Source organism: Heterocephalus glaber, unplaced genomic scaffold, assembly GCF_053883595.1.
Source record: "Heterocephalus glaber isolate CG9 unplaced genomic scaffold, H.glaber_assembly_v1.0 deba00000594, whole genome shotgun sequence".
Classification (NCBI taxonomy): Eukaryota; Metazoa; Chordata; class Mammalia; order Rodentia; family Bathyergidae; genus Heterocephalus; species Heterocephalus glaber.
This window is the reverse complement of record NW_028258151.1, coordinates 8,934,026-8,947,771: the sequence shown is the minus strand read 5'-3', so window position 1 is coordinate 8,947,771 and position 13,746 is coordinate 8,934,026. Positions and strand designations below refer to the sequence as shown.

General features: G+C 36.5%; 1 protein-coding gene across 33 annotated transcripts in view; it reads right to left on the bottom strand.

The window, feature by feature from the left end:
- The window catches only part of Khdrbs2 (KH RNA binding domain containing, signal transduction associated 2), a 570,923-nt gene that overhangs the window by 449,996 nt on the left and 107,181 nt on the right, over positions 1–13,746 (bottom strand). For all 33 annotated transcript variants that reach the window (XM_087205165.1, XM_021259405.2, XM_087205160.1 and 30 more), the window contains exon 2: positions 7,699–7,826. In XM_087205165.1, the coding sequence (XP_087061291.1) occupies positions 7,699–7,826 (128 nt within the window). The remainder of the gene's footprint in view (positions 1–7,698; positions 7,827–13,746) is intronic.

Sequence of the window (13,746 nt, the reverse complement as noted above, 5' to 3'; positions counted from 1 at the left end):
GCCTTTTGATTGGAGGATTTAATCCATTTGTATTTAAATTGCTGCTAAAGGAAAGTTTTCTTCTGTCACTTTACTACATGTTTTCTACATGCCTCAGAGCTTGTTGGCCTCTCATTTCCTCCACTATTGTCTTTTGTGTTTGCTTTTTATAGTGAAATGTTTAAATCTCTTATTTCCATTTGTGTCTATACAATAACCATTTTACTTATGGTTATGATGGAAATTAAATTTATTATCCCAATTATAACATTTTAATTTGAATTTATACAGGTAAGTTATAAAATGAACTGCAAAAGTATGCAGAAATTCCATTCCTTTATAATCCTTCCAACACTTCTGATGGCACCAAAAGGCATCTTTATTCATTCTTACCCAAACATAAGTGAAAATCATAATTCTTTAAAATGCATTTAGTCTCTTTAAGTAGGTAGTAAGCAAAGTATGGAGTTATAACCAAAGTTTCAATTATATTTTTAACATAATTTTTATATATTAGTATCTTAAATTTTGTAGAAAATAAAAAGTAAAGTTGCAAACCATTATTACAATGTTATTTTTATACTTGCCATTTATTTGCCTTCATTGAAATATTTCTTCAAATGACTTGAAGTTACTGTCTAGTGGCTTTTAATTTCATCCTGTAGAATTCTCCTAAGGATTTCCTGCAGAAAAGATCTAGAAGTAAAAAGTTCAGCTTTTGTTTACCTGAGAATGTCTTAATTTTTCCTTCACTTTTGAAGGACAGTTTAACTAAATATAGGATTCTTGGCTGACCTATTCTTTTTTTTTTTCACACTCTGAAGATGTAAGCCCATTCTGACATCTACAGCTCCCGATCACAAACACACTGATGTTTGTATTACATACGATTTTTTATGTGAAAAATTGCTTCTCTCTTGCTGCTCTGAAGGGTCTGTCTTTGTCTTCTGAAAGTTTAACTATACTATGTCTCAAAGTGGATCTTTTTTAGTTAATCTTCTTTGGAGTTCATTTAGCTGCTTGGATGTTTACATTTGTGTATTTTGTCAAATTTGAGAATATTCCAGCTATTATTTCTTCAACTCTTTTCTCTGCTGCCCTTTCTCTTGACTTCCTCTAGGATTCCCACTCTGAATTTTGACAGCATGGAGATGCACCCAAGTCCCTTAGGCACTATCAAATTTTCTTCAGTCATTTTCACTGAAAATTTCCACTGTCCCATCTTTAAGTTTGCTGAGTCTTACTTCTGTCCACTCAAATTGACCTTTGAATCCCTTTCATGCATTTTTCATTTCAGTTATTTCAATTTTCAGGTACAGAAATTCTTTTTATTTTTAGGTACTCTCATTGATATTCTCATTTAATTCAGATATTATCCTCTAGACTTACTCCATGGCTTCTTTTAGTTCTTTGAGTATCTTTAAGACAGCTGTTTTAAAGTACTTATCTAGTCAATCTGCCATCTGATCATTTTCAGGAATGTTTTCTTGAATAGGTCATAGTTTCCTCTGCATGTTGCAATTTTTTGTGTTGAAAACTAAACTGAGTATAATATTGTGGAAATTCTAAAAATCAGACTCTCCCATTTTCCCAAGGTCTGATAATCTTTTTTCTTATTTTTTGTTTGATTGTTGTAGGCTGTCTCTGTGCCACTAATCAGTCTGAAATGTAACTGAAGGCTCTCAGTTATTTTTAACCCCATGTCTCCCCATGGGTGTGCATGGCACTTTCTAATTTTTACTGTCCTACTCTGTAAAGCCTTGCTCCCCAGAGAGAAAAGGATTTCAGCCCTTCAAATTCTCTAGAAATTACTTCAGCTAGTTGGGCACAGGGCTTAGAACAAGGAGCAAGTTTCAGAAATAAAAGCTGCCTTCTTCTCTGCAGCTCTGTAATCAGACATGGCAGTTGGTGATCAGAGCACACTGCTCAATCTTGGGGACAGAGTCTCTTTCACTCACCTGGCTCCCATGAGCTGTGTGCAAGCTCTCCAAGAACATGTGCATAGCTGCCCACCCAGATTATCCCAGGCAGATGGGTAGCTGCTACTACACTAAGGGCAGAAATAGACCTGAATTAATGACAATTACTCCCCAGTCCTTCCCTTGGAAGTTGCAATCCCTCAACAGACAGCACACACAGAAGAGTTCTATCAGATAGACTCTGTCGGTGCAATGGTATCTAAGAAGAGAGACAGATCCCTGGTGCTTCCTACTTATCATGCTCCTACAATCTTACCCGACCATGATCATTTTGAAGATAATACTACTAAGCTTGCCTGGCAGACTGGTTGTAACATGCAGGAAATGGGAAGAGTCAAGAGAGTCCATGATTTTGGGTCTGACCAATAAAAAGGGTGATGTTGTCCCCAACTGAGACAGAGAAGATGACAGGTGAAGGAGATGAGTGGTGAGGAAAACACCCCCATGTGGGGGTGTCAAGCAGGCAGCTCCTCCTCTGGAGAGAGGCCTTGCTTGCACCATCACTTTAACAGTATATCAGAACACACCAGACATAAGACACTAGGAGAGCTGGTGTAGACACAGAAAAGCACCCTGGATAGTTCCTCAAAACAGAAAGTGGGACCTCAATTCCTCCTCTTCCTCTCTTTTGCTTTCTTAACATGAGGCGAAGGCTTTGCTCTACACACATTGTCCACCTTGATGTACTGCCCTGCCCCAGGCCCAAAAGCAAGCATCCCGCCTACTTGGACTGAAGTGGCTGAAGCTTTCAAACATAAACCTTTCTTTGTAAGGACTTTTCAGGAACAAAAAGACAGCTAATATAAAGTGGAAAATAATAGCAGGCAGCATAAGAAAGAAAAAGAGCTGAGAAGGAAAAGGAGAGGGGGAGGGGAAGGAAAGATGAGCAAGGGGGCAGGGAGGCCAGGTGTCCTGGCAGAATAGAAACAGCTGGCTAAAACAAATGGAGGAGCCCTGGACACATAACAGCAGGACAAGCTGGCACTGTTTTAGGAAGTACCACGGCACATGTTGCAAAGTATGATCACCCTGTAAAGCAGAATATTGAGAGCAGCAGCCCACATACTTCAGAATCATCACTGAGATGGAGATAAAAAGACTGAAAAAATACTAAATGAAAAAATAATATGTAAGGTGTAGGAGATAGGCATCAATCAGAAAAGCGAAGTACTAGATATAATAGCTTGCAAATTTCTAAACTTTGATAGAAAATGAGGTTATTTCAAGAGCCACTCTACTGGACAGCATGCAGCTACAAGCACTTGGGAATCTTTTTTTTCCTCATAGGAAACGTGAACCTGAGTGTCATATCATTTTCTCAATTGAGATTTAAATTCACAGGTGAGAGACTGGGAAACTGATATGAATGAAACTGAACTCAAAAAGCCTGTCAAATCCTCTCTTCTATTTCCTTTAGAAAAATAAAAAGCAATGCTGTGCAGTGGCTTCTGTCTGCTAAAGATGAAACCAGTCGAAATGATAAACTACAGAGTGACTTCTAGAAGACCATACTGCTTAGAAAAATACAGAGACATTTCCAAGATTACAAGTGGCTATGTTTGAATTTGAAAGGTGGTTGCACTCTCTACATTTAGTAACTCTGGATTTCTATGAACTATTCTTAAATGATCTGATAATTACTGAGAAAGTCAGAGAAATAACACTCAACAAAGGTTTGGCATTGGGTATTTCATCTTCTGAAGCACAGAGGAGGAAGCAGCTCTGCAGGGACATGGAAGGAAGGCTGCCACCACAGATGAGACGAATTACAACCAGGGCTAGGAGACAGCCCCACTCTCTGGGACTGAGCACAGGAAAGGGAAGTGCAGAGCACATAAGATGCAGGAACTTTAATTTTCTGCATTAATCTACATAAGGAATTGATTTAAAAAGCAGCAAGAGGAACATAGTTATGTTTGATCTTAAAGAGGGCCAAATTGGGGTGGATTTACACTTCTGGCAATATATTACTTTAAAAAAAATTAGCAGTGACGCAAGTTGAGAAATAAAAAAGGAACCTTGGGGTAAATTTAATTGAAGGAATAGATCTGATATATTTCAATGGATTCTGAGAGCACATCAAAAAGCTATTTTTAAGAGTGAATTGCTGAGGTGAACAAAAGTAGATTCCCTCTTAGACCAGAAGGTGCAGTTATCCAGTGCTAGCCAAATTCACCTCGACTTGGGATAGGCCAGGGTCACAGCACAACACAGCTTCAGCCACAATTCCCATAAGGTGCTTGTTTGCTCTGCTACAAAAAACATGGAATTTTTCTCATTGTTCCAAGGATGAAAATTTTCTTCATGAAAACAGAATGCATATTCCAAGCTATGCTTTTAGTCTTTTCTGTATACATAATAGCTTTACATGTAAACACTAAATCATGATGTAATCTTGTGGAAGACATTTCAAACTGCAAATAAACTCAAGACACATAGACCTTCCACCCAAAAAACTCAATATAATAAACCAAGACCCAGTTTACATGTGCACAAGCAATCACAATGAGATATGATCATTGCTGCAAAACAATTCGGACTATAGTATCCACATCAGTTGAAGATGTATAAGTTTGAAAAAAATGTGTATTGTACTATGCCATAGAGCATATGTGGATTTAGGAAGAAAGAGCTAATGTTAAAAAGGGCTGCAGTTCTCAGGTATGTGAATCCCTGTGGAATACAGGGGAGCATGTGGACACATGTTGCCTCCTTCAAGGAGGCTTATCAACAAATAATCGCTGGAACATTTACAGTTGGAAGCAGATGTGCAATGTCTATTTCTCTGTTATACTTTTTAAACAAAGTTTTATTGTATATATGTAAGATATATAAGATGATGCTTTGGGAAATACACAGATAGTAAAAAGTACAGTAGATCAAACTAACACACATCATTTCACATCCTTTTATGTGGCAGATGCAGCTAAAATGTACTCATTTAGCATGAGTCCCAAATATATCTCTCTTAATCTTGTTACAAAAATATATTAAAACTTTCCATTGAAATAATTTACTAATATGACATATTTTCCCAAGTTAAATCATTCAGCATGAAGTACTAGAGATATCTAAATCATTCTTAAAGTGCAAGAACAGCATTTTTATTGCTTCTGTAATTTAAAATCTTAAAATTCTTTAAATTCCTTGTAGTTAGTATTCTATAAAGTCAGCAAATTAACTTGAAGTTGGATATTCATGGAAAAAAATCTATCCAAAAAGTCAAGTGGTAATGTCATGATAAGGTCATTTCCCTAGGTTCCCAGAGTTACTACGCCCCTAGTTTGAAAGGACTTAAAAAAAAAAAAAAAAAAGAAAGGACTGTGTCATCCACACATTAGTTACTGGATCCAGGGACAGAAGGCAGCAGGGATGCCCCAAAAGTCAGAGAGGGCAGGTTTGCTCCAGGGGACCTTCTGAGGAATGAATCACTTTTCATCATCAAAGATTAAACTTTAAACCCATAAATACTGTGCTCTGGGCACGGGCTTGCAGTATTATACCATACCCTACATACTATATCTACAAAGGTGCATATCAGATACAATCTTAGCCCTAACTCATATTTTTGTGAAAAGTGGGAAATAAATATTCAGCATTAGAGAATCAGTACTTTTAAAATAAGTTATGAGTTGTTTTCAAAAGATTATAAAAGATGGTGAAAGATTCAAAAATTACAAATATATTATTGTAGCCTATAAACAAAGTACACCAATTATGATGTGTGATTCTGGTGTGTTTCTTGGTATTCCATTCTTTTCTGTAAAAGAGCTCTGGAGTTCTCTTATGTGTGATACTCGGATGAATTGGACATTCTTTTACAGGTACAAATTCCCAATGATGAACGTCATCATATTGTACACCCAAAATGTATCAATAAACTTAATGAATAAAAAAAAAGAATTTGGCAGGCTTTTTATTAAAAAAAGAAATGTTACATTTTCTCAAGAATGAATAGTTATTTGAGACTATTTCATAAAATTTTGGGCAGTTAAGAGCTATCATTTTTCATATTCTTCCAAATTTTAAGTGAAAAGGTAGTGTGAATAAAGAAGTTGACCAGTAAAGTTAAAAATGTAAGAGTTCACTAAAGAATGAAGACTCTAAAATCACAACTGCCACTAAATAGCTCCACCTGTAACAAAGATATGACTTTGATCAATACATAATCTTCTAGTTACCTCATCTGGAATAGAAAAGTTTTATATATTCCACGAGCTCCAAGATTAAGCACTCTATCATTCTAAAACTCAATGAACAATACTACTCCAGTGGATTTACATTACTGTAATAAAAACAGGCAGTTTTGTTGTTTGAATATAATCTTATCAATTCTGAAATTAGACTTCACACAAAGGTCTGACCCTGTAGAAAAAAACATCTTGTTTCAGCAGTTATCATCTGAATCAAATATAGACTCTTACAGTACTCAGTACAAAAGCACTCCTACCAGAGCCTAAGAGCCACAGGGACTGCAGGTGCCTTTTCTTCATGCCAATTTTATTTGGTCAAAGACCTCAGAAGTGCACTTTATTCAGAGAAGATATGGAGTCTGTCAGTGGCCTTCCAATATCCAGAAAACAGACAAATGTCATTCTGAGAGACAGCATCAAGTTATAGCATATGTAAATATATGATTTAAGGAAGAAATCTTTCTATGCCAGACCATAACTAATGAACCAAGATCGATGACAAGTAAACATTTTGATATTCCATCAAGTTTCTATCATATATCATTATAGACAATTTCCATGTACATTTATGTGAATTTCAAATTTAATATTCAAAAATAATCATTATAAAGTACATGAAATAAAATTTATTACAAAAAAATACATAACTACTAAATATATCATTCTTACAATAAAAATAATGTCTAGATCGAGCAAAAGAGAACAAAAATTTTGCATGTCATCCAAAAACTCAGATCTGAAAGCGGAATTTTGTGCTTCACTGGGTTGTAATAGTTTTTCCCTTTTTGAAATAACTGTAAACATAATATTCTACTTAATTATATTTACTAAAACTTACTATGTTAGAATACAGTTGGTAAACTACAGCAGTTTTTTCTACAATCTTTATTATCAAGATAATTGCATAGTCCTTGCTTCAAATGCATAGAGTAGATTATCAGCTTGAATCACTGAGTTTCTACTTCACCTTCTTGCATTTATTTGAAGATAAAAGAAACTCTTTTTAGCTTCTGAAATTTATTAGTATAATTGATGAAACAGTGTCATTGAATGCTACCCTTTAATCAATAATCTAATGCAGAAGTAGTTTAAACAGACATGCCATTACACTAAGAACAAGATACCAATGATTCTTATAAATGAATCTTGAATATAGAAGACTAGAGATTCTAATCCTAGAGTCGAATAAAGGATAGGTTGTTTTCCTGGATATTCCTTGCTGATTAGCTAATGTTGTATATTTAGCACCTTTAATTCTACTCCTTTTTATAATAAAATATACATTTTAATATGAACCAAAAGATAATCAAATGGGTGTGCATATTTGAAGAAACTGGTGAATCATTCAGATGTGAAATAAATGATTGAAATATCTCATTATGCTTCTTATATTCACTGAGTTTTCAGTTTTCCTTCCTCTATGTCTGCATTATGTGCTTGTATGTATTTATATAATGAAGGTTTAAATGTTTATCAGAGGCATGAATAAAATGCCTCATTTCTGTCATTCTTTCTTAATCCCACAAGAGCAAGGCTCATGGCAGTACCTTTGGGTATTGTCTCACAGGGATCAGGACTCTTTCCAAGAGCTTGATGTTTTTGTTGCTGATAACATCAAGATACTTCTTTTCTTCGTCTTCTTTTTTTCCATCAGAACCTTGAAATTTTTCAATTTCTGAAAAAAATCAGGAGAAAAATCAGGTGAAATGAGAGCAGAAGCAATCAGCACTGTACTGATTGTTTATGTGACTCCTCTTCTCCAATGAGATGCTGAAGGGTCTTGAAGGGAGGCTGGAAGCTGCATGGGGCAGAGCTGTGTGTGCTGCATGTGCAAGGTCTCCTGTGTCAACCAGAACAGAGCAGTGATCACTGGAAATATCGCTGTGTCCCCTGTGAAACAAATGAGGGATCTAACTAACTTTAATATGTTTTCACAAGATAGCAAGAAAATGTCCTTTGACTATTTAAAATAAGCAAACGAAACTTTCCAAAATGCAAAATATATCTTAAAGTTGTATTATTTTTATTCATAATTATTCCTAAAATAAAATTGTAAAAGATAAAACTAATCATCCACTTACCTAAAATACATGGCAAAGAGAAATTGTATATTTTTATATTCTAACCAACCTTAAAAGCAATAGAAAAGAAAGAAGGGAAAAGAAAAAATATGAGAAAAGGAAAAAAATGGAAACAAAGTCTTTGTAAAGATGGAGGTGTGGAGGGGGTGAAGGGAGGGCAGGGGAATGGGGAGAAAATAAGAACCAAGATACATTATGTAAAGGTACAAGATCCCAATGATGAATGTAAGTGTATTGTATACCTAAAATGTACCAATAAACTTAATGGGAAAAAAAAGTAATAGAAATGGGTCAACGAGTCATATAAAATGATGAACTGTGCAAATGTTAGTCATATTCATCAAGACTTTTGACATTCTATCTCAATGTTTGAGAGGAACTATTAGTTTTGTTCTATAATAATGCTCCCAAAGTGGATTATTTTAAGCTTATGTATGCTATTTATCCATTCTTTCACTTTTAATTTAGTCTATTAAAAATTTTGAATCTCTAAAATGGGCACTAAAGATACAGAAGAAAACAAGAAAATGTCCCTGCTTTTTAGAATCTATATTTGATGAGGAAAATGAACAGCTCAAAGATGAATACATATACAGAAACATTTCCAGGGGGAGTAGCAAATAAAATAAAGCTATCAAGAATATAAAGGAGAGTAGAGTCAAGGGTGGGACTATTACTGTATATTTGTAGGGTGATATTGAGCAAAGCCCTAAATAAGGTTTGATGGTGGTCACAGGACATACAGTCAAGCTTTTGTAGGACATGTAATATTTCTTGATGAGGAAAATGAACAGCTCAAAGATGAATAAACCTACAGAAACATTTCCGGGGGGAGTGAATGTTAGCAGGAAGCCATTAGAAAGTTCTGAGTGAGAGAGGGAGGTTGCCATATTTAATTTTTATTTATAAAGAGAACATCCTATGCAAAACAGTCACAGTGGAGGCCAGGCAAAGAAGAAAACCCATTTCCATTCACCTGAGAAATGATGCTGAATGCACTAATAAGGTAGAGAGGAGATGGTGAAAAGAATGCATGGTTAGAACCAGAGTCCCATTCATGGGTTTCACGATGCAAAATAAATGTACTGGAGCATTACAGAAGGACTCCCCCTACCAACTCACTTACGTGTATTAGCTACTTTTACTATAAACATCATCTGTAATTATTTCATCTTTCCTTGTTTTGGCCAACTATACCGTTCCAAAAACAATAAGTAAATAATGATATGAAGGTAAAACTTTCTACACTCTGTATCTGTTGTTCTGGAGCAAAGATAGCAGTTTTTGTTCTGCATGGACATTTTTAGCCCATATTAAATTATGTTGCATTTTGAAACAATTATTTTTAAAGGGTTGACTACTTCCAAATGTAAAAGGAGTACTGTATCTGCTTCATTTTTTGTTGCTCTATTTTTAACTAGTATATTTCCAAAAATGACTTCATGCAGCTCATACAGAAATCCCTGTAAAGCTCCAGATAGTAGCTATTAGCATACTATTTATCTGACTCATATGGAATTTAAAACAATCTTTTTGAAGTATTATGGTGGCACCTCAGTTCACGAACTTAATTTGTTCTGGGGCCGGGGATTTAGCTCAGTGGTTTCGCCGCCTGCTGCGCAAGCGTAAGGACCCGAGTTCAATCCCCGGTACCAAAAATACTAAAACAAACAAACAAACAAACAAAAAACGAACTTAATTTGTTCCATGATTTTGGAAAAGATGGCTCTGTTTTTGTTTTTGTAGGAAAGGTGGCTGTGGTTGTCTCTGTCATCCGATGTAGAGTTTGCCAACAAAAACAATATTTGCCACACACCTTTATTTGCAAACCAAATTCTTCGCCAACAGAAGCACTTGTAAACTGAGGTGCCACTGTAGTATACTGCTTATCCAGATGCCCCCTGAGCAAAATTTATAAGGCATAGTATGTGCAGCCGATTATAACCATTTATATAATGTAAATTTACCTAAAGACAAGCATCTTTAAATAAACTTTTTAAAAATGAAGTAAATGTCCATACATTTGTCTTCAGTATGGCAGCATCAGATTCCTACTTTCCTATTCCAAAATAATGTCACTTGTAACTGCAGCCATTTTAAACTGAGAAGTCTGTAATCAGGCCTCTCAGTCCATTACATAATTACCACTACCCAGCTCGCATAGCTGCAGAAAGGGAGAGAGTGTCCTCTGACACCACAGTGATCTTTTGATCACTGCTCCTTGGAAATGCGCACCTACCTAATGCCACACTTCCTGGCTTTGCTGAGGCAATGGCAACGTGCGGTACACTGAAGCTGACTCAATTCCCAGTCTATTAGATGAATGCTTCCTTTGTCGCTTTGTCATAAAAAGAAATTGAATTTGTCTGACATTATTTGCACTCCACAAAACCACTACCTTAGGCTTTTTCAGATGTTTACAATTTAATCATTTCATGATTAATTCTAATAACCTGCTGATCCAGAGGTAGAGCTGACTAAAATACTATTTTTGCTGCTTTTTTGCTCATTTCCACAATTTCTTTTTAAAACTTCTGGTATTTCTTTCACAGTCCTGATTCTTTCATGGTTATCTTATTTTACCTGATATATCTTCATGACCAATAGCTCAATAATTGCAACTGTCAACTGCAAATGGTAGGTTGAAACGTGCCTGATTGATTTTTAAAACCAAGAAAGCCTTTCTATTTAGCATCTTTCCTTAAGTTTCTGTTTTAAATACTTATTTTATTTCATGATTAATGCTTTTTTATTGCAGAACGTTGAGACAATACGGGCATCCATAAAGCTTGAAGGCAGAGTCTCATCACACTGCAGAAAGCAAGTAGCACTGTGCAGAGGCATCCAGGCACCTTTCTATGCATATGTCCAGGATCCGTGTAAATGTGGCTGCCAGGTTATGTTATTATGAAACATCTTCAGTAGGATCATTTTATATGTTTTTTAAAATATTAAAGTGCAGATGCTTTAATATTTCCTGTTCTGGGCCAGGGATTTAGCTCAGTGGTTCTGCCACCTGCCTTGCAGGTGCAAGGTCCCAAGTTCGATCCTGGGACCAAAAAAAAAAAAAAAAAGTTCCTGTTCTTTCATGCTTTGTTAATTCATTCAAGAAGTATTTTAGCAGGCATTGACTGGATTTGTAGGGGCAGTCGCTGTGGTGCTGTTATCTCACAGAGATTACAAAGACTGAACCTGTGGTCCTCCAGCTCACTTTATGCCAGCTCAGCCAGTGGCTCAAGTCAGGTGGAGATTCCGGTAAGGAGACAAGGAAAGTTAACTTTCACTTCTTCTCCTGCATTACTTCTTCATTTTCTTTAAGAGCATACACATTTTTTTAAAATTTATTTTTCATGTTTTATTTTGTTTTATAAATTTTTTTCAGTTCTACTTTAGCTTATTTTGATTCTTTTTATATTTTATTGATAAAATGTTATATATCATGAAACATCATGAAAAATGTCTGTGGCTATTTCTGTAGATTCTAGTTAGTTGTATTTTCATGAAAACTTCTTGATAGAATTTTGCAATTTAATTTTGTTATTCTCCAAATATTGCTTAGCAGCATTTTGCTGAGACACTAGGTTGGAAAAGGCAGTGTTTCTATTATTTTGTTTAAAAGGTGTATGGTCTATATTATTTCTGTATTTTGGAATTGAAAAGGGAATTTCCTTTTGGATAATTCTGGACATAAGGTAGCAGCGAGGGCTGAGAGGTCCCTGGCCAGCTGGAGCCCCACTCCATTCGGCTCGTCACCCCTACCTGCAACAAGCAAGACTGTGAGGATCCCTCCACTCACTCGCCAGCCACCAGCCTAGCAGCACAGCAAGGGCCCCTGCAAACCCCCCCCCCCAACACCCCCAACCCCACCCTGGCCTCCTGGTTGTGCTGCTACCTGGTTCCAAACTACAGAGGCACCAGGTGCCATAAAGGCCATTGTCCTGAGCTGCAGAAGTGAACAACAGAGACAGGGCCTCTCTCAGGCTCCTTGATGAAAACTGAACCCACTGGAAGAGTGAAGAGAATCTCTGCAAAAAGGCACACCAGACCACGATACTTGGTAAGTTGGAGGGATCATCACCTCCCATCGGCAGTGTAGCGGGTTTTCTGTGATAAAAAACATCCTCTAGGGTCCTACATAAGAGGATAATACCATATGTTGAAAAAGATCATACTATTTTTTCCTGAAATGTGTATAAATGTTTTGGTGGTCTCTCTCTCTCTCTCTCTCTCTCTCTCTCTCTCTCTCTCTCTCTCTCTCTATATATATATATATATATGCCAAAAGATAAGCAAAAGAATGATTATAGAAATATTTTCAACAACTCCAGGCTGTGATCTTCCTAAATGATAACAAGATCCAAAATAAATAAATAAAATGGGTAAATAAATAACATATATTTACATAATAGAATATTATAGAAGGGTAATGACTGATTAATTACTATACAAATGACCTGAATGAATACTAAAAATATAGTGTCACTAATATAATGTTATAAATGTAATAGCACAATGATATAAGATTTACAAATACAAAAATTATATACAGCTTTGTCTTGTGCACGACAAGGAGACTTACCACATGTACACCTCGTAGTAAGTAGCCGCATGTATTGAAGATTATGGAGGGTAGTAGAGGAATAGGCAGATGGGCAAAGGGCAAAAGGGCACAAGGAGGAGGCAGAGGAACCATGCTAGCTCCAGCTTCTGACCTATCAGGGTTAGTGGCTCCCACTCTTGTCTCACTGTGCCCAGGACCTACTGCTTCAAGCATTCCAGACTCCTGCACTTCAATCCAGATAACCATTAGGGTGGCATTGAGTTTATTGTGTGATGAAGGGAAGGAGTGGCTCTCTCTATTTCCCTGATTCTAACTGTACTAGTTTGACACAAATTTTATAAACTTTAAAATTTCAAGATGAATATATAACAGCAAAATCATCTAAATAATGAGTACCTTTGGAAGACAATAAAGGAAGGAAGATAGGGCACCAGTGCATGCCCCGGAGCCATACTCTGACTGACCACGATTCTCAGGCCACGCCATGCAGTATCTGCATCCACACAGCAGAAGAGCCAGGAGGTACATAAAGGCCATGGCTATGAGACCCAGAAGATAGAGGAGAAGTGAACAACAGAGAGGACCTCTCTGAGGCTCCTCAGTGTAAATTGAAGCCCATTGGGAAAGTGAAGAAAATCTCTTTAATAAAAGCATGTTGGACAATCATGGTTGGTAAGTTGGTGGGACCAGCACCTTCCATAGAAACCTGGACTCGCTTAGGCAGTAGGACAGCTGGAACTGTCAGTACAACCTTGCAGAGTTTAATCCTGCATGAGGTCTGGGGACTCATCTTGGTCCTTGTAGCCAGAAATGAACCTGAATCTCAGTAGACTACAGCTGGCTTGCTGAGACTAATCATCTTAGATCCACACATTGCTGCCCATATTGTCTACCAGAATAGCAGAGACATATCCTGAGGGAGACCTTTTTTCTTTTCTTTTCTTTTTTTCTCT